Source organism: Tachypleus tridentatus, chromosome 6 (assembly GCF_004210375.1).
Source record: "Tachypleus tridentatus isolate NWPU-2018 chromosome 6, ASM421037v1, whole genome shotgun sequence".
Taxonomy (NCBI): Eukaryota; Metazoa; Arthropoda; class Merostomata; order Xiphosura; family Limulidae; genus Tachypleus; species Tachypleus tridentatus.
Genome location: NC_134830.1, coordinates 39950888 through 39973693, shown reverse-complemented (window position 1 = coordinate 39973693; position 22806 = coordinate 39950888). Strand labels below are relative to the sequence as shown.

Here is a 22806-nt window from a genome sequence, read left to right as displayed (position 1 = left end):
ACAGAATTAAATGAAACATCTTTATACAATTAAATAAAACATCTCTATACAATTAAATAAAACATCTCTATACAATTCTAAAGAAATTCAGGCCCGTCATGGCCAAGCGTGTTCAGGTGTGCGAGTCGTAATCTGAGGGTCGCGTGTTCTCATCCCCGTCGCGCCAAACATGCTCGCCCTTTCAGCCGTGGGGGCGTTATAATGTGACGGTCAATCCCACTATTCGTTGGTAAAAGAGTAGCCCAAGAGTTGGCGGTGGGTGGTGATGATAAGCCTTCCCTCTAGTCTTACACTGCTAAATTAGGGACGGCTAGCACAGATAGCCCTTGAGTAGCTTTGTGCAAAATTAAAAACAACAACAACATCTAAAGAAATTCCAAATTTTTATATATATATATATACACACACACATCTGGCCAAAATCTTAAGGCCAATGAACATAAAGAAAAAATATCCATATTATATTGTTAGACTCAACCACTCATTTGAATAGAGCTTCGAAAGATGAAAAAAGGAAAAATGAAAATAAAAACGTTTTAGCATTTAATAGGGAAAATGTGAACACTATGAAATTAGCCTAAATACTAGCTGGTCAAAATTTTAAGACCGTACTGAAAATAAGTCCTAAACAGGGTAGGAAGTGCCTAACAAGAGGTCTCAGTAGTGAGTTGCACGGCCGTCATTGCGAATAACTTCAAACATTCGCTTTGGCATGGTCGATATAAGCGTTTGCAGAAGACTGGCTGGAATGTTATTCCAAGTGGTGAAGATGGCTTCACGAAGATCATGCACTGTTTGGAATTGACGTCCATTACTATAGACTTCCATTGCCATCCACCCCCAAACATTTTCAATAGTGTTCAGTTCAGGCGAACACGCTGGATGGTCCAAAAGAATCAAATTATTCGCCATGAAAAAGTCCTTTGTCCTGCAGGCATTGTGGATTGCAGCGTTTTCTGCTAAAAAAACCCAGTCATTTCCACACAAGCGAGATCCTTCAGTTAAGAAAGACGGTCTTTCCAACATGCCAATGTAGTCAGCTGCTATTTTATGTCCTGTATAACCTGAAGTTCCATTGTTCCATGGAAGGAGAAAGCACCCCAGATAATGATGGAACCTCCTCCACTGTGTCGTGTAGAAAATGGCTCCAGAGGGATATCCTTATCGTGCCAGTAACGTTGGAAGCTATCTGGACCATCCAGGTTAAATTTTTTCATCAGAGAACAAAACCTTCGTCCACTTTTCTACGTCCCATGCTTGGTGCTTCTCAGCAAAGTTTAACCGAGCTGTTTCGTGGTGTAGAAGGAGGCATAGCCTTTGAAGACGTTTCCGTTTTTTAAGCCTTTCTCTCGTAGATGTCGTCTTATTGTTCTTGAGCTGCATTCTGCGTCCGTATGGGCCTTAATCTGGTTCGACGATCGGCTGGTGTTCTGTCGGACAACCCGTTGAATCCTCCTGCTCAACCCCGGCGAAATTTTCTTGGGACGACCACTTGAAATTCTCGTTCCGTATTCCTCAGGATCTTTTAAGAAATTTGCAACAACAGTTTTACTACACCCAATCTCACCAGCGATGGCACGTTGAGAGAGACCTTGCATTTGCAGCTCGACAATTCTGCCACGTTCAAACTCTGTCAACTTTTTAGCCTTTGCCATGTTTTTACCCAATGTAACACAGGAAATGTCAGTGGGAGATGTTGCCAACGCTAATGCTTGAACACAAATGACTAAATTTCGTCACGTGTTTACCGATTAACGCTTCGTTTCAGTATGGTTTTAAACTTTTGACCAGCTGGTATTTAGGCTAATTTCATAGTGTTTACATTTTCCGTATTAAATGCTAAAAACATTTTTTTTTTTATTTTTCCTTTTCTTATTTTCATCTTTCGAAGCTCTACTCAAATAAATGGTTGAGTCTAACAACGCAAAATGCATATTTTTTTTTATGTTTTTGGTCAGCAGTGTATATATACAGGATGGGAAATTTTTGCTACATTCAGAAGCCACTACAATAACTATATAGAATTTCTACATTCTCTATTTTTTTAACACTGTAAATCACATTATAGCAGGTGTTTATTATGGAACTTTTAAAGACGTTCCTAGATCTCCCAGGTATCTTCGTTCTAATTCCATTCCACGATGTTTAGATGTAGATGAGTGGAGTATACAGGGGATTTCAGTCTACAAGCCGTCACGTGCCGCTCACTGTCTCGCGCAGCGTCTCGTTAGGATTACGCAGACGTAGTAATTTTGATGTGGTTTGCAACGCAAAATGCACGAGACGAAAGAGAATGACGAGTGCGGATTTTAACAACATTAGGCTGCGTGTTAGTGATTTTGTGAATATAAAAACAGGTGACTTCATTCTCAGAATATTACTATAGCCCGAAATGAAACGTTTCGACAAACAAACAAAGGAAATTCATAAACACCTAGATACAACTAGGAAACAATTAACTTGGCGACAATTCTTTGAGTATAACCTGCACTAAATATTATTTTATAAATACATGAGGCAACGCATGTATCCAGTAATACATATAGGAATATTTCTCTAGTTAGTATTAATAGTTTTAAGTCGTGAAAAAGGATGATAAACAGAAAGAGCTGGTGTATTTGGTTCGTTAAACACGTGTGCAAGGAGTACTCATCAGATGTATCTCGTTTATAGCTTAGATAATGGGTGAATGTGAAGGTTAGTTTAAATAAATGTAGAAATATAACAGTCATATACAAACATGAAACGTTAGACTGGAGGTGAAACTTTTGAAAGTCTGTTTTCCTTATGGTAAAATTAATAATTGAATAAAAATCGATGACACGTTTGTTACTGTCTTTTTATTGCTTGTATGAACGGTTATCAAATCGTTCCCCAGTGGCACAACGTTAAGTTTGCCCATCTATAAGGTCGTAAACTGGGATTTGATACTCATAGTCAGCTAGCACATATACCTAATTGTGTAGCCTTGTGCTTAACTAAAAACAAACAAGTTGTACATGAAAACATAGTTTATTTGTTGTTTTATTCGTTGTGGAATGACCGTCTTGACGATTTTGTTCACTTCACATATTCTAAGATAAAGAAGATATAAAAAATAATCTGGGTGAAGCGTGGACTCATTTTATAGTCCCACAAAACAACAAATTAAAAAATCCATAGTTTGGAGTCACGAGTTCATTACGGAGATAGTGGTCAGTAGCAATATTTGGACAAACAAAAGTAGCACAGGAGTTGGCGATGGGTGCTGTTGATAGGGTGTCTCTCCTCCAGTCTATTAATTTCAATTGGGGTTACACACCACAAGTATTTTTTGAATTACTTTACACCAATGTCCAATAACAAACAAAGCAACTTGTAATTGGCTGAGGTTGATCACATGATTTAGTTAAGCACGTGTTCACCTCAACAGGTTCAAATTACGATAACCTCACTTACTTCGAGAAAAGCGTAGTAGATGAAAACTGGCAAAGTTTCATTCGAAAACAAAACAGTTGGTTAATTGAAGTCATCTAATTCTACTTGTGTATATTTTGTAGGTAAAATGGCGCCAAAGCCGGTGGTGGTCATACTTTTCTGCGTGATCCTTGTGGTGTTTATTCTGGGGTTCCTAATTGGTTATTATGGAATATCTTCTGGATTAACCGAAGAACAGGCAGCTAAGCTTCAAGTGATAGATCTCTTGTCACTTTCTACTTATCACCCATACGATGATGCAACACAGAGAATTCTTAAGGACGTCAGCCCAGAAAATATAAAGAGTAACCTGCGGTGAGTTTTGAAAGAAAAACGTTTTACGAGAGTAAACATTTGGGAGAAGAGAATATTGTTTGTCTTAAAGAAAGTCCAACATTTAATTACTTACAGGTTCTCTGATATCCCACGTCTTCTCAGTTCTATATATTCCCTATCTTTCACTTTTTAATGATGAATTCAGGTCTCTAACATTATAGTACAAATTCTTTTCAAGCAACGTATGTTAAGTTTGAAAGTTTAAGAAGTGGCTGTTAAAGTAATGGGTCTCTTTAAACTAAGATTCTATAAACGTGTTAGTACTGAACTAAAAAAGAAGAATTATGTTAAATTAATAAACGAATGGGAATTCTATGAAGTTCTTCTTTGATTTCATAAAACACCTTAACGTTTCTCGTTAACAACAATTAAGCAGCTTTGTTTTCTTCTATAACTTAAATATACAAAAATAGAGACGTTTTGATCGTTCTTGAAATGAAAATTTATGGGTAAGGCATGAAAAAGTTAAAAAATAAATTCTGAAACTTGTATTTTTAACGACCTTTTTTACACCTAACTTGTGCGTGCTGTCGATTGGCAACAACAATGAGATAACGATAATTTTAATTGAATGTTATTCTATTTAGTAAATACAAGTAAAACAAGGCTCTAGTGGTATTTGGTGTTGGCCTAGGAGTGTTTAAAAATTAACAGGGTATGGCATTTTTCTACGATAATGATAAAAGATGTCAAGTAAGGATATTTCTTGGTATTCAACACTTGGAAGATGTCTATTCTTTTAGTATAAGATAATTAAGAAATTAGAAATTTCAAAACCAACAAGTAAGAATTATAAAATAACTATGGAATCAAGGTTGGAGGTAGTGTAGACATTATGTATTCAAACTACAATCCATAAAATTGTATTCACACCAAACCCCTCTGCAATTCTGTCAAAAGTGTGAGTCTGTCATGTTTTTCACTGTTATTGGTCAAGCATACAAGTATATCCTCACATGCCTCACATCTTGTTCCAGACTTCACTGTATCGCTCACTTTGGGCCACTGGCCATTTAACATTTGGCCCATAAATAAGGTCTTTCCTTTACTGAACCATTCACTGATATGATTATTTTCCATCTTTTCTCGTAGATCCATTCCATGATATGGCCTGGCATGGCTAGGTGGGTTAAGGCACTCAAATCATAATCTGAGGGTCGCGGATTTGAATCCCTGTCACACCAAACATGCTCGCCCTTTTAGCCATGGGAGCATTTATAAAGTGACAGTCAGCCCCACTATTCGTTGGTAAAAGAGTAGACCAAGAGGTGGCGGCGGGTGGTGATGACTAGCTGTCTTCCCTTTAGCCTTACACTTCTAAATTAGAGATGGCTAGCGCAGATAGCCCTCATGTAATCTTACACGAAATTTAAACCAAACCATACACAGTTAACCAGAATTATAACTGATACTCCAAAAGTTCAGTGTCTCTACTGGACAGTCATGTGGATCCAGGTATGGATTAATACCACTAACAGGCATACAGTGGCAACACACCGAAATTTAAGCTGGAAAATTACTAATGCAGTAGTCGCCGTCAGATAGACTTTGTGTGTTTGGCTTATTTGGTTCGAACTTATGCTCATCACCAGGAATAGTGCCACACTCCTTTTGCACCCATTCACGTTTCAAGCAATTGTTGAGATGAGCGGCAGGAATGATTGGCTTACCCTTCATTTCTCTAAATACAATTTTTTGTTTATTGCGACACCCCTAGCTAGAAAACAGTTGAAATTTTCCATGTCTTTTTTTTTTTATAGACGAACTAAAATATGAAATTTGGTCATTCGTTGTAAAGGATTGTATGATCCATTATTGAACCAATAAATTCATGACGTTAGAAGAATACGTAGGTTCAAAAAGTCTTGATAGAAATTAATAAAAACCCTATAACCCGAGCGCTTTTGAAAAGTGGACCTTTAGAATGCATTCGAACCAGTGAATTCAATAGTGAAAAGGTTTAGAGCTTAAACGTGAGCCCAAAGGACTCATAATATTTAATTATGTAGCAGTGTTGAAATTGTTACACATAATTATTGTCTTACAATTTTCGTGCAATTTCAGTGCGAAAGAAGTGTTTTTTAGTCTTCTATTTGGTCACCTAATTCCTGACGCAAAATCTCTGGTGCATAGTTTGTGGTTAAATTAATGTTTGTTTTTTTGAATTTCGCGCACAGCTACTCGCAGGCTATTTGCGCTAGCCGTCCTTAATTTAGCAGTGTAAGACTAGAAGGAAGGCAGCTAGTCATCACCACCCACCGCCAACTCTTGGGCTTCTCTTTTATCAAAGAATGGTGGAATTGACCGTTACATTATAACGCCCCCACGGCTTTTCGGGCGAGCATATTTGGTGCGATGGGGATTCGAACCCGCGACCCTCTGATTATGAGTCGAAAACCTTAACCCACCTGGCCATGCCAGGCCTAAATTAATGTTAGTAAGTGACATGTGTAGCCTTTCAGGTGTTTGTTTGTTTGTTTTGCCACAAAAACACAGCCAGTGAAAACGGATTTTCTCAGAGTTTTTTCGTTTTCCCACCATAGAGTAATATAGACATCGGATATATAGATCCAACACCGCTATAAATCATATATTAGTCGTTGGTGTTTTTTTTTTTTAAGTAACGTCCAAAGTTTTCTCTTCTGTTTATGTTTTCAGCTTCCTCTGTGTCATTCTGCTTTTCAAATGTGCCAGATTTGTGTTTGGTTTTTACGTATTTATTTAAAATAACCTCTCATCACGAGCAAGTTGAAGAGAAATGTATATCTTAGCAACCCCGGCTGCGTTTGACCCTAAACTGAAAGTTCAACTTCAAACGTTTAGTATCAGTATAATTATGATGATTTTAGCCTTTTTTTTACTTGTTCTTGTTCAGGTCATTGACGAAGATGAAACTAGTATAACTCTGTGATAGACGATGAACTGAATGATAACTTTGGACAATGTTTATTTTATTGATTTAAAAGTGTTTTGGTTATCTTAAGTTTCAACAGTCGAGGTCTGACTCATTCCAGTCACTCCAAATTTTTTCCAAAGTATAACCCTCATTTATAAAATGAAAGCATATAACATCCACACCCACATATATATTTATAAATAGTTGTATTAGATACCTAGTGTGTGTGTGTTCTTATAACAAAGCCACATCGAGCTATCTGCTGAGTCCACCGAGGGGAATCGAACCCCCTGATTTTAGCGCTGTAAATCCGTAGACGTATTGCTGTACCAGCAGAAGACAGATAACTAGTAAGCTATTTAACCAGTGTATGGATGTCTTCTTTGATCCATCTGGTCCCTTTGAGAATAAGAAAACGTATATGAACTTAATTATGATTCTTTTATTTAAATTTGTTTGTTTTGCTTTAGAGCAAAGCCACAGCGAGCTACTTGCTGTGATCCACTATGGGGATCGATTTTAGCTGTCCTTTTTATTCAAGCTAAATAACCTGAAAGATAGTTTAGCTTATATGAAAGAATAGGTTGCCTTGTATATGAATGTTATTCCCGTAGATCAACTGATGAGGTTTCTCGTCATGGTGTGCAGTTCAACGTTTCAAAAATATATTAACGAATCTTAAGAAGTTTTCTCCGCTTTAGTCGTAGAATCGATGCATATTGCACGACATTTTAATTAAAACTATTAGGCAATTTCTTGTATCCGGCAAAACATTTTGCATATCTGTAATTTTAGTCACCTCTCGTTATATTCACTCGATAAAAGGCAACACAATGTAACAGCATTTTTACTTTTACTTGTTCCTGTACAGAAAGTGTTATTTCCCAATTGCTTATGCCTAAAGTAAATGGAAAAGACCTATTTTTTCTTAAAACTTTGCTTTTGTGATCTGGGAGCGTATAATGAAAATATGGTGAGAGAGTATATTTGGGAACTGACACGTGAAAGTGATTTACATTACGGTTGCAAATCTCGAAAAACTACTCACTTCTAAACATTTTTGTTCACTTTTGTATAACTTTAGTATAAATAAATATAAATATTGATTCATATATTATTTTATTCAGACCTTATGTAAATGAAAATCTGCAAATTTGCCCGTTTTTACATAGAAAATAGGTCAATATCTAAATTTCATTATCCAGGTCGTAAAAGCAAAGTCTGAAGGCAATAATGGCCATTTTCTGTACTTTTACAACATAAGCAATTAAGAAATAACATATACTATCCAGGAACAAAATTTGTGTTGCATAGTGTTATTGTACTTCTTAAGTTCTTAGTGTCGTGTTAAAAAAAACCTTTTTTTGTTGTTTGAATTAGAGAATACCTCTTGCATACCTGTTCATCTGGATGTAAACCTTTTTAGAAAATTACAGTTGATAATGTTTTATATCAAGGTATCTAAATCATTGAGTCGTACCCTGCAGAAGAAGCTGTTCAAAAGTATTTAGTGGGGCGGGTAGCGTTCACATAACAGAGAAATTATCAGGTTTATATTGTACATTTATGTACAAATATTCTGGCTACTGAAGTTAAACAGTTTTTAAAATATCCTAGTTTGTACAATGTTTGTACATTAGTTTATAGAAATGATAAATCTGTAACATACTCGTTTAACATGAACGTAAATTTGTATGTTAGACTTTATAACGAGTTACTACAGTTAATATTGATAAGCGTTAGTTTATTTGTTTGTTTTTTTGAATCTCGCACAAAGATACATGAGGGCTATCTGTGCTAGCCGTCCCTAATTTAGCAGTGTAAGGCTAGAGAGAAGGCAGCTAGTCATCACCACCCACCGCCAATTCTTGCTCTACTCTTTTACCAACGAATAGTGGGATTGATCGTTACATTATAACGCTCCCACGGCTGAAAGGGCGAGCATGTTTGGTGCGACGGGGATGGATAAGCGTTAGATTAAACAGTCAAGTATGTCAGAATCAATGCTTAGTTGGGGCAAATACAGATTTATGTTTACTGAATAAATATCATTATATACTCTTCAAAAAAAGAAACGCAAAAGGGATATTTTTGTTATTTGAAAGAGAAATATATGTAATAACGTTACAAGCTCAGAGTATGTGATGTTACACATGTTAAGGCACAGATTGTCAGACCAAAATGACAATAAAAGTTGTGCACTTTGAAAACGGAGAAAACATCGGATTTTTCGCCAAAACGCATTCGTGTCCAATAAATTTGTTTGAGAGATCTGTATGTTCTGCAAGTACAACATGTGCAAAATCCCTATAAAAGTGACGGGTTCCGGTTTCCATAGCTCAGTGTTAAGCCACCGACACGCAAGACAGTTACGCCAAGACTGACTAAAGCACAACGCAACAACGCCATTGGTCGCTTGGAAGCAGGCGAATCTCGATCAGATGTTGCCAGAGCTGTGAATGTCCACCCAAGCACCATCACAAGGCTATGAAATCGTCACCAACAACATGGATCAACTTGTGACCGTCAACGATCAGGCAGACCTCGTGTGACCACGCCCGCACAAGATCGCTACATCCGGTTACGTCACCTTCGGGATAGGACCACCACTGCGACGTCTACTGCCTCAACCATACCAGGGCTGCGTAGGATTTCCAATCAGACCGTACGCAACCGTCGACGAGATTCTTAAGCCCCATGTGCAACCCATCATGGTGAACGTCAACGACGTTTTTCAACATGACAACGCCCGTCCTCACACAGTCCGACTCACCACTGTCTTCTTGAGACACCACAACATCAAAGTTCTTCCCTGGCTCTCCAGATCACCAGATTTAAACCCCATCGAACATCTTTGGGACGAGTTGGACCGATGCTGCGACGGCGACAACCTCAACAGCAGACTCTACCTCAGCTTGCAGCAGCTTTGCAGGCTGAGTGGACAGCCATTCCACATGATGTGATTCGTCATCTCATCGCTTCCATGGGCAGGAGATGCCAAGCAGTTATTGATGCTCACGGAGGGCATACTCGTTATTGACATTGAGTGACGTTAAACTTCACCTAGTGAGCGTAAACTTCGCCTTTGCAGACTTTGGATGTTCAGCAATGAATGTGCAAAGTTTCACACATGTCATACAGAACTACCCGGAATAAACTTGTTAACAATATGTCTCAAATTTTGCCTTTTGCGTTTCTTTTTTTGAAGAGTATATTTACTGTAAGACAACGAATGTAAATTATAAATACTTACATACGTGAATCAATCAAAATATTCGAGTTCACGCTTTCTGTGCTAGTTGTGCCTAATTTTGTAAATACAGAAAGGAGGGGGGGTAGATCAACATCACTAAATGCCAACTTTTGCTTATTTTTGCATCGAACAGTGGGACGACATGTTACATTTTATCACTTAACCTTGGCTAAAAATTCGCTTACGAATTTCCACCCCATGACTTGCAGGTTGAGAGTTGAACGCTCTAAGCACCAGAACATGCTAGGCCTCACCAAATTTCTTTTGCACGATTAAGTTCAATATCTTTGAGGTCATTTCATTGGCATTTTTGAGTCGAGGAAATTACAGTTGAAAATATTTCATGTTAAGGTCTCTAAACTACCGAGTCGTACCCCGCAGAGAGTGGTGTTCAAAGGCATTTAGTGGGGCGGGAAGCATTCAGACAACAGAGAAATATACCAGGTTTATATTGTACATTTATATACAAATATTAAAAACTGGAAAATATAGCAAGCATTTATTCTTTTAAGTGTGTTTCTATCGTATTTAAAACTAACATGCCGCACGTGCTTATTAAAACAGAGAACCAACCAGAGAAAAATTATGGATTCAATTAGTAACACTCACTTCTCACTGTTGTACAATAAATGAGCCCCCCAGTGGCTCAGCGGCATATCTGCGGAATTACAACGCTATAATCCAGGTTTCGATACCCGTGGTGGGCAGAGCACAGATAGCCCGTTGTGTAGCTTTTGTGTGCTTAACTCAAAAATAAACAACATAAACAATAAATAAAATGAATATATTTATGGTGACTTAACGTGTAGTATTAGGTATCACTTTTGAATGCGTGTGTGTATACATTAATGTTTGAAGGGAAATGAATTACATAATTTTGGTAAGGTGTCGCTTGACATAAAGGTCGACGAGGATATTGACGGGAAAAAAATACAAAGCTTTTGTTTTGTTTTGGAATTTCGCACAAAGCTACTCGAGGGATATCTGTGCTAGCCGTCCCTAATTTAGCAGTGTAAGACTAGAAGGAAGGCAGATAGCCATCACCACCCACCGCCAACTCTTGGGCTACTCTTCTACCAACGAGTAGTAGAATTGACCGTCATATTATAACGCCCCAAACGGCTGGAAGGGCGAGTATGTTTGGTATGACGGGGATTTGAACGCGCGACCCTCGGATTACGAGTCGAATGCCTTAACCATGCCAGGCTCTTATTATATATAAAGGCTGAAAAATAATATTTAAGGAATATGCCTAGATTTGTTCAGTGAGTGTCACTGCCCCTTGCCCTCCCCAAGCCACGCCTCTGATTGGTTAGTTGATATACTATTAGTATTTTCTTATTTTCAGTGCTCATTGGCACCGATAGTTTTATGCCACTTTACCTTAGGTAATTTTATTATTTGATTTCAGAGTGGTTCATTCTATATATGACTCTTGAGAATACAATACGTGCTGTTCGTCAGATGTATACGTCATCCTTTTTTACGTACATCTCTATACAACTCGATTTGGCAATATGTAGAGAAAAATAAACAAGCATTTGTGTATCTACCGGAATAAAAATTTTAAAATATTTATAAGGTTCAACATATGACGTTATCTCCTCTTTATTTTCCAGCTATCTGACGGAACAGACGCATTTGGCAGGGACTGCCAGAGATAAAGAACTAGCACGATACATCCGTGATACTTGGAAGTCGCAAGGTCTAGAAAAAGTTCACATGGTGCCTTATGATATCTTACTGTCTTATCCGGATAAAGACAAACCTAATAAGGTAGTTTAAAATAGTTGTTCGCGAACCATTTCTACATTTCGCGCAGTATGACAGTGTGTATAAAATTAAGTATTATGGAATGTAATATTACATCGAAAGAAAAAAATATTTATGCTTTATTTTATGTGTAGTTTTATTTTCAGTGTTATTATGTTACGTAGTTTAATTTATTCCAGAGGAGTTCCCGATTTGTTATATTACGTATGTTACGTAATATTACTTCAAACAACCCCAAATTAATAAAATAAAATAAATGTTAATATGTGTAAAATGTATGATATTTACCAACAAGATTAAATTTCCTTTTTTAAAATAAATATATTTTAATATACAAACGAAAACCAGTACTATTTATGATAACAGTTATTACTAATGGTTATTACAAATAATGAACTATATATACAAACGTTTTACAAACTTACAGACAATACCGAGTCTTGTATCCGGTATAGAATTGAATGTTTTATCCATGATCTAGGTCCACGACGAGCAAATACATTCTGAGTTGACACTGCCACATCTCGTTCAAGGTGCCTACCTTGATTGGTATCACACCCTTACAAGCTGAATTTTTACAGCGAAGATATTTAATGTTCTCGTAGAAATACTAATGTCCGAAGCTAATTCATTGAAGTTGAGTAGCTTTTAATGTTCGGAATTTATAATCGTTCCTGTTCAAATTCTGTAGTTTTCCGATTATTAGCGTTAATCACAATCATAGCGTTCGCGGCCTATAACACACTGATTGTAGCTGTCCAGTAATAATAATACTATATGTCTCTTGGCGCATCGGTTTTTATATATCAGTCTCTCGAGCCTCCAGAACATTTGCTAAAGTTCGCTTGCAAAAATAATGTCAATCACCGGTATTATATGTACACCCAGTAAATGTTTGATATTTACCCAAGAATATTCTACGAATTTCGAGAACGGACTGGACCTGCGCAATACATAGTCAATAATATACGTTACTTGCAAAAAATGAAAAATATACAAAAACAAGTAGTAGACACTAAAATAAATGTATAACAGTAAATCTATTACAATATTGATCTTTATTAATTCTGTAATACTTTACGCAACAGAAATCCTCCATAACTCGAAGATTTTGGAAGGGTCAGTTAACCCTGATAAATTACGATCTTTTTTTTGAAATGCAAGGTGCAGCGGGTTTTTTGAATTGTTATTTATAAACACTGCTCGACTCTAGGTATCTCTTACCCTAAAACATGTATAAGTGTGTGTGTGTTTTTCTTATAGCAAAGCCACATTGGTCTATCTGCTCAGCCCACCGAGGGGAATCGAACCCCTGATTTTAGCGTTGTAAATCCGGAGACATACCGCTGTACTAGCGGGGGGCCAAAACATGTATAAGAATGACAACCAACCACCTATTGCTAGACTTACCTAATTAATCATTTATGTAATAAATGTTTAAAAAAATGAGTGTGTTTATTTAAATAAATATATGGTACGCTACGGAGCTAATCAGCACTGGATTATACGAGACAGTTTGTGACATGTAAGACTTCAGCACAATAAATGAAGCAAAGTATACATGAGTGAATGTAGTGGACGTTGAACGTAGATGGACATGGTCCTGATAGAGTTGTTATAATTATAACAGTGACCATCATTTACGTGATATTCAGCAGTACAACAAAACATTAGTGCAAAGGGTAGGAGGAAAAGGTGCATAATCAAACCTGATCCTCATAGATCCCTAAAATGATCCAGATCCCTATAAACTAATCGTTATTAACTCTGTCCGTTTTCTAGGTAACTTCAGTGTCCTCTTAGATATGCTGTTAAAATACTTATGGACTATCACTGTACAACAATTCTGCGCTTCGTTTATCCGTTTCAGGCTACAAAATATATTAACATTTGTAGGTTCACATTATTGACGAAAACGAGAGGATTACTTTCAGCTCGAGAAACCTTGAAGATCCAACAGCCTTTCCCAAAGACATTATTCCAGCTTTCAACGGATACGCACCTCGTGGTGATGTGACGGTAAATATCTATTTATCTTGGTCCTAGACATGATATATCTATGATACATAAAAGTGTCGTGTTCCTGTTGCATTTATTATATTAATTATGATAAATATGCGTATGTTATTATGCTACTTGTTGATAAGTTCAGTGAATTTCGAATAAATGAAACGTTTCCTCTATGTCAAATATCTTTCATTCACGTACACTTTTCATATAAGATTCATTTATTCAGTTTGCAGAATAAACAACTAGTACTAAATGGATGCAGCAGGATTACTTTCTATAATGTAACACATGTCAAACATCACATTAAACACACGCTATTCACATACACTTCAGTAACTGATAAACGCTAAACTCAGATTTCGATAACCGCTGTGAGGCGGTCTGGTGGTAAAGGGCGCTTAACTCGAAATCTGCAAGTTCGAATCTCCTTCACTTCAACTATGCTTGCTCTTTCCGCTGCGGAAGCGTCATAATGTTCGCTTAATCCCAGTATTTGTTGATAAAAGGGTAGCCCAAGAGTTGGCGGTTGGTGGTGATAACTAGTTACTTTCCTTTACCTTGTCTTACATTGCTATATTATGGACGGCTAGCGCAGATAGCTCTCGTTTAATACCAAAAATAAATTATAAATTTCGTTTTTAACTCGTTATTGTAAATTTGTCAACAAAAAACCGGTAAATTATTTGCAGCGTTGCATGAAATTTATAACATTTCAAAGACTATTTTTACTTATTTTGTTCCAAATTTGATCAAGTGGCAGGTCACTATTGTCTGCCAATTTTATGATGAATTTACATTCAGACAAAACACAAAATTTGCTTTATATGTTACCGAACTAATGTGAACTTGTATGTTTCGAGTTATAAATTCATATTCAAATTAGAGTGGTGTTAATGTCACGGAAAACAAAAAAAAAAAAAACTGATCTGTAGCTGTATATAATCATGAGGCATGCCATACTTTAGATTTCAATTCGTTAGAGTAACTTTAATACCACGAAAAAAAAAGTTAGTCGGTTGACACAACATCGAGGACGTTTCGTACATTAGGTTCAAATTTGTTTGAAGTTAGAATGGAGTTAAAATGAAGAAAGAAACACCTGATCTGTAGATACAGATAATCATTAGACAGGCCAGAAAAAAACACCTGATCTGTAGATACAGATAATCATTAGACAGGCCAGAAAAAAACACCTGATCTGTAGATACAGATAATCATTAGACAGGCCAGAAAAAAACACCTGATCTGTAGATACAGATAATCATAAGACAGGCCAGAAAAAAACACCTGATCTGTAGATACAGATAATCATAAGACAGGCCAGAGGAAAACACCTGATCTGTAGATACAGATAATCATTAGACAGGGCAGAAAAAAATACCTGATCTGTAGATACAGATAATTATAAGACAGGCCAGAAAAACACCTGATCTGTAAATGTAGATAATCATTAGACAGGCCATACTTTAGAATCAATTTTTTTACAATTGACTGTTTGTTTTCGTTTCTCTATTTAAAGTATTTTTCTAAGTATCACTTATCTTATTAGTAAGGCTATTTACTATTTCTATACTTACACTAATTATTCGTAGGGCTAGTTATCGCTTTTGACAGAAATAATAATTTCCAAGTTACTGAGAACCATGAGTGTAAGTTTACCTACAGAGAGAAAATCGTGGCCCGGCATGGCCAAATGTGTTAAGGCGTTCGACTCGTAATCCGAGGGTCGCGGGTTCGAATCCAGGTCGCACCAAACATGCTCGCCCTTTCAGCTGTGGGGGCGTTATAATGTGACGGGCAATCCCACTATTCGTTAGCAAAAGAGTAGCCCAAGAGTTGTCGGTGGGTTATGATGACTAGTCTTACACCGCTAAATTAGGGACGGCTAGCGCAGATAGCCCTCGAGTAGCTGTGCGCGAAATTCTAAACAAAAAGAGAGGAAGTCGGTGGTAGCGCGTGAAAGAAACAAGCAGGTCTTATGTATATTGTGAATAAAACTCCATTTTTGTAATACTTTTTTTTCTGAATTTCGCGCAAAGCTACACGAGGACTATCTGCGCTAGCCGTCCCTAATTTAGCAGTGTAAGACTAGATGGAAGGCTGCTAGTCATCACCACCCATCACCAATTCTTGGGTTATTCTTTTGCCAACAAAGAGTGGGATTGATCACTACCTTATAACGCCCCCTACGCCTGAAAGGGCGAGCATGTTTGGTGTGACGGGGACTCGGACCCCCGACCCTCAGATTACGAGTCGAGTGCCTTATCCGGGCCAGTTCTGTAATACTAATTTAATTAAAAGTATAGGTTAAAGTGTTTAATATATACAATTACTTTCATTCTTCTCTTATTTATATCTATTATTATTTTCAATATCATTTTCCTTATTAGCATAGTACATGGATTTAAGAATAATATAGCTCTCTTAAGCTTTTAGGATTACGGCAGAACGTATCACTAACAGATAAAATACCAAACCAATGAATTAATCCATTCTAATTATTACATGTCTTTGTTTTACTTACGTCACACACCCGTAGTTAGAAGAGTATATGAAATTAGTCATATTACATTTTAGTTCTAGCTTGCGTAGTTAGCTTGTTTCAATCACAAGATGTTGATAATAGATACATTCAACGTTTCATTTTGTTAGTAGGCTTTGCCAGTTTACGTCAATTATGGTACAATTGAAGACTTTGAAGAACTAGAGAAACTGGGTATTAATGTCTCAGGAAAGATCTGCATTGCTCGCTACGGGAAAATATATCGTGGAAACAAGGTAACACAATAAACACATGTAGAGTTTATTAGCCTGAAAATTAAACTTTGTGACAGTGTCACATATTATAAGATATTGGCTAAATATACTTAATATTTTTAAAGTAAAAACGATTTGTTTTGGGGTCATCTTTATGTAGCGTGTTCGAAAGAAATTTAAATTTTAATGTTTGTAATGAGTCAGATTTTGAAGCTAGTTAATGACCGAAACGCAAGAACTAATCTTATCTCGAGTTGTCATTGAAAGTCTGTTGGTTTGATTTTTTGAGTTTGGTTTACCAATGCATGTGTGCAATGACAGTGAATTAGTGAAAGAAAATTTCTCGTTTGCTTTTGCATACAAGCTCTTCCAAGGCAGTATTGATCTAACTTATTTTTAAGCTACTCGAACATTTCTAATATGAAAATTATGCAAAAATTAAATTTAGTTATGACCCCTAATAGATAGCGATCAGTTTGAAGGCTTATTTGCGCTAAAAATAAGGGTTTTGATAGCAGTGGTGAACACAACATTTAACCAAATGCAACAGATTGTTTGTTTTTGATATATTTGTGTACATGCAGGTAGAAAATGCTCAAATCCGTGGGGCAGTTGGAGTCGTGTTGTTTTCGGACCCTTCCGAAGTTGCCCGAAACGGTACTGAACCTCAGAACGTTTTTCCGAATTCATGGTGGGTTCCAGAAACTGCTATACAGCGAGGAAATATTAAGCTAGTTAAAGGAGACCCTGTCACACCGAATTACCCGTCTGTTGGTAAATATTATTTAAAATACATTGCACAAAACATATTTGGATTCGAATGATTATAGAAAATTGATGTTAAATGTTTACTTGTTGTACATGATCTGTAATTGTTTCAACATGATTTGCTTTTTGTCTCAGTGTAGAAATAAGATTCAAATAAATAAAATGGCTTCTAAACTTTAAAAGTTTTGACGAGTTTGTCAATAGTAAATCCGAGGGTCACGGGTTTGAATCCCCGTCACACCGTGGGGGCATTATAATGTTTGGTGAATCCCACTTTTCGATAGTAAAAGAATAACCCAAGAGTTGGCGGTGGATGATGATGACTAACTAACTGCCTTCCCTCTAGCCTTACACTACAAAATTATAGATGGCTAGTATAGATAGCCCTCATGTGACTATGCGCGAAATCCAAAACAAAACAAGCAAAACAATAATAATTGTTTATGTACTTTGTTTTGTTTTATTTTTTTGATTTAACGTTTCGTTATGTAAGCGTTCAATTCTACTTTGTCTTTCAACAATAATTAAAATACATATAGAACTTACTAGTTTGATTTGTTTTGAATTTCGCGCAAAGCAACACGAGAGCTACCTGAGCTAGCCATCCCTAATTTAGCAGTGTAAGACCAGAGGGAAGGCAGCTAATCATCACCACCTGCCCCAACTCTTGGGTTACTCTTTTACTAACGAACAGTGAGATTGACCTTCACATTACATATTATAATGCCCCGACGGCTGAAAGGGCGAGTATATTTTGTGTGATGGGGATTTGAACCCGCGACTCTCAGATTACGAGTGGAGTGTCTTAACCACCTAGCTATGGCTGGCGAAAACTTACTGAAAATAAGTTTTGGACAGTGTTTAACTTCAGCACGCTTTGTTATATAGATAGTCTAACTAACGCTACCATATGTATTTGTCTAAACTCTCGCATCCATTAACTGAGCCATTAGTGGATCAGCGGCAGGTCTGGAGGTTTGTATCGCTAAAAATATCGAGTTTTGATACTCGTAGTGGGCAGAACATTGATAACCTGTTATATCGTTATGTTTTGTAATTTCAAATATATATTGTTTTCATTCATTTAGATGCTTATTTATATCTTATAGATTTACCACCTGAATAAAAATATTTAAAGTTTAATATTTTAAGAATTATCTCAGTGTTATGTTTTAATATCGTCTAGAATTATTTTACTCACTTTTTTATTATCGCTTTTCTGCAGAAATAATGGGACTGTGTAGTAAAATTAAATATTCTCGCTTCACAGATGGCGCTTTCAGGTATAAACCGGAGGAGGTTAAGTTGCCAAGGATCCCGTGTCAACCAATCGGTTATGGTGACGCCCAGAACATTCTTAAGTTAGAAAATTTCTCTTAAATTTCTTATTTTTATCACCCACAATATTACCTTTTCTTTCAAGTACGTTTATTTTCACTCAATTATATAGCTGTTTTTTATATATATTAATGCATGGATTAGAATACATGTTATCTTTCAAAAACAACAAGAAAACATATGAAGCAATGAAAGACAACATTTTGTATTAGTTTACAAAAATATAAATTTTTATAATTTTCTTATCGTAGGTTGATGGATGGTCAGGCTGTACCGGACAACTGGAAAGGTTTGCTGAACATAACTTATCGATACGGTCCTGGATTTAAACCAGAAAGTAACGCCAGGTAAAGGGATATGCTGTGATGGTGAATTTGTTAACACTAGTGCACACTTTCGCTTTAAAATATTTTTAGCACGCAGACGCGTACGTGCAATTATGTTATTATAGAGCTACAACAACAACAACACAGAATATATTGACTGTGTTTAATGTTATTCACGTACTTTAATTTGAATGTTGTTTGTGTGTAAGCTGTTTTTCTTGAACTGACTTAAACAATGTTTTTGCGTTTTTTACCTTACGAGTTTTTCACCTTTTCAACCTCTCGTACCACGTTTATTTTTGCCTTGGAAGAAATAAGGATAATTGGATATTCACAGTAATAACTTCAATAGTTTCTTGTTGTGTGGTATAAAACTACTGAATGTTTTATACGCGGCGTATCAGATTTAATTAAAATATTAATATGGATTTGTTTCACCAACTTTCAGAAAACTTCGTTTGGTTGTCAACAATGAGTACACATCGAAGATTATCTATAACGTTATTGGAGTGATTCGAGGAAGTGTGGAACCGGGTAAGTTACCCTAAGTTGTTGAATTTATATATGTAATGTACTGATTGAAAATTAGATTCTGAATACTGATCTAGGACCACAACGTTATTGGTGTATTTGTCCATATATAAGTAATATATATATATATATATATATATCCTATTGTTTTTGTTTTTTCAAATTTCGCGCAAAGCTACTCGAAGGCTATCTGCGCTAGCCGTCCCTAATTTAGCAGTGTAAGACTAGAGGGAAGGCAGCTAGTCCTTACCACCTACCGCCAACTCTTGGGCTACTCTTTTACCCAAATAGTGGGATTGACCGTTGCATTATAACGCCCCCACGGCTGGTAGGGAGAGCATGCTTAGGTGCGACCGGGATTCGAACCCGCCACCCTCGGATTACGAGTCGAACACCTTAACCAACCTGGCCATGCCGAGCCTATTTATCCTATAAAACCAACCATTTCCCGCGTTGTCGTTTACTTTTCATAAATAGAATCATTAGTGATTTCAAGAACTATTTTCACGTGAATTGTTAATGATGAACATATTTCCAGAAACTCATGTTCAAAAGCATGAAATAATGAAAACCGAGAAGAATAAACCTTAATATTATGGATTTAACTTTTCACTAAGTCACGGTTACTCAGTTTTCATGTCCGTATCACACAAATTCGTTTTAGAATTATCTAGCAAAGCCCCACTATGGTCTATCACTACTTTGCACATCGCGAGTATCGAAAACTAATTTCTCTCATTATAAGCAGCCCTCTGATTCATCGCTGAGCCACCGGGAACCACAGCCAACAGCTCCAACCAATAATTCTACCTTGACTATATAATAGGATCTGACTGTCTCTTTTATAGAGAAACTGTACCAGAAATTACAGAATGCTTTTCTCTTGTCATACTTTTCCAATAGTGGAATTTGAACTATAGATTCCTAATAGGTATCATATGGTAAAGTATAACACAGCATGGATCGCCATGTACAGCACGTCGTACACTATAATATCTTATAAGATACAAAACCAGAAATGAATGGACATTGCGTTATAGTCAAAACCTCAACATTTCTTCCCAACACTTGGCGTTATTTGAGTTGAGAACAATAAGAATGGTTTGTATCTCTTTATTTCGTCTAAACAATTGGCACAGCTGTCTTCTGGCGGAATCTTCTATTTCAAGGAAGAAGACTACGTTATACATGACTGAAGTGACGTGTTTGGACAGGGAAGTACCATTGTTTCTGGAACAAGTCTTCCCATGCACACTATTTGTTGACTTCAAATAGAAGTCATCGCAAGGTCATGATGAGGTCCGTGGACACCGATATTGTAATTCCTATTTGTAGTAACATTCAAGTCACTTTTCTCTGAAGAAATGTGTGTTTTTTTTCTTTTGGAGTGACAAACCACTTGAGATATATACTTGTCAATAATAATATAGACAGTAATGGTAATGATAAATTCAAGGCTTAATCGTTCTTCACAGCTTTACAGGGTGCAACATGGCATGAGCATCCTGTGGTAGATTCATTTTGTTTGTTTATTTGGAATTTTTTGCGCAAAGCTCGACGAAGGCTATTTGCTTTAACCGTCTCAAATTTAGCAGTATGAGTTTGTTTTGTTTGTTTAGAATTTCGCGCAAAGCTACGCGAGAGCTATCTTCACTAGCCGTCTCTAATGTAGCAGTGTCTGACTAGAGAGAATGCAGCTAGTCATCACCACCCCCACCAACTCTTGGACATCTATTTGACCAATTAATAGTAGGATTGACCGTCACGGCTGAAGGACGAGCATGTTTGGTGTGGCGTGGATTTGAGCCCGCGGTCCTCGGATTACGAGTCGAGTGCTCTAACCACCTGGCCATGCAAACAGTATAAGACTATAGGGTTTGTTTTAAATTAAGCACAAAGCTAGACAATGGGATATCTGTGTTCTGCCAACCAGGAGTATCGAAATTTGGCTTTTAGCAGAGTGAGTGTGAACACATACCATTGTGCCACTGGGAGCGAGTCTAGAGGAAAAACAGCTAGCAACAAGCACCCACCGCCAACTCTTGAGCTACTCTTTCACCAACGAATAGTAGGGTTAACAATCAATTATAACGCCTCCACGCTTAAAATACGAGCATATTTGGTGCGACGGGAATTCGAACCCGCGACCTTCAGATTACGAGTCGAATGCCCTAACTACCTGGCCATGCTGGGCCACTATGGTAGAAGGAAGAGGACATCTTGGAGTGCACAAAATGCTCTCCCATATGTTACAGAAGCATTTTCCATTTTTCCTGTGTGCCAACATCTATTTCCAAACAAACAGTGTTACAACAGGATAGTTTTATAGTTTTTTCTATTACAGAACAGGTAAATGCAGTCATGAAATGACAAAAATAAATTGCCGAGCCCAGAAGATTGGGGTTGGGAACAGGAAGCTGACAGTAAGCGGATCTTCTTATAAATTATTTTCTCAGAGGTTGTAAAATCATGCAAAGAGTTCGTTTTTTTTTCAAAAAAAAGGTTCCCACAGATTTCTCATTGTTTTACTTAACCTGGTTTAGATGCATAACAACGCTGCTGGCTTGGTTTTGAACTAGTTGTGTGTATAATCTGCACTCTTAGGATGTAGGGAGATATGAACTATTGAACTTTTGACCTGAGGAATACTGTTAGTATTCTACCAGCACAGCCTGTGAAAGTGGTAAACCATTTTTAATCCATGAGGTCACTGGCCCAAGAAGAAATATATATAAAGAGTTGTAGTATAAATATTACAACCAATGGTCTAAAATAACAGCTATTTAACTATCTCCATCGGGGAAGGTCTATGTATACTACTCATGTTATGAAAGGAAATCCTTCAAAAAGCCTGCACATGAAGCTTATCTCTTGTTAAGTGTGAAGATATTTAGGGGTACATAAATCGATCTCTGAAAATTAACATTCATACATTAATCCCCTCTCCCATTCCAAAGAAAGCATTATCACGAGAATGACTCTTTCTAATTTTTTTTGTCTTTTACAGATCGATATGTTTTAGTAGGAAACCATCTTGACGCTTGGACTCATGGAGCAATTGACCCTTCATCGGGTACTTCTCAGCTACTAGAGCTTACTCGAGTGCTGGGAGGTCTACTGATGGATGGATGGCGCCCAAGACGCACCCTAGTGTTTGGAAGCTGGGGAGCAGAAGAGTTTGGACTGAGTGGATCTACTGAGTGGGTGGAGGTTTGTTTATTTACAAAATCATGCCTGTGTACTTCTGCTAAAACGTTAGGTTTTGTTTGTAAGGCACCATACATTTATGTTTAAATATTATTCATTAATATTTAATAAAAAAAGGAACATTCTGTGCGTTAATCTACAAATTAGCTTAGAAA

At 36.9% G+C, this 22806-nt stretch overlaps 1 protein-coding gene across 1 annotated transcript in view; it reads left to right on the top strand.

The window, feature by feature from the left end:
• LOC143252293 (N-acetylated-alpha-linked acidic dipeptidase 2-like) overlaps positions 1-22806 on the top strand; it is a 50959-nt gene that overhangs the window by 2088 nt on the left and 26065 nt on the right. The window contains exons 2-10 of the mRNA XM_076504205.1: positions 3540-3771; positions 11561-11717; positions 13611-13733; positions 16380-16502; positions 17066-17255; positions 18520-18610; positions 18839-18934; positions 19362-19447; positions 22452-22654. Of these exons, the coding sequence (XP_076360320.1) occupies positions 3540-3771; positions 11561-11717; positions 13611-13733; positions 16380-16502; positions 17066-17255; positions 18520-18610; positions 18839-18934; positions 19362-19447; positions 22452-22654 (1301 nt within the window). The remainder of the gene's footprint in view (positions 1-3539; positions 3772-11560; positions 11718-13610; positions 13734-16379; positions 16503-17065; positions 17256-18519; positions 18611-18838; positions 18935-19361; positions 19448-22451; positions 22655-22806) is intronic.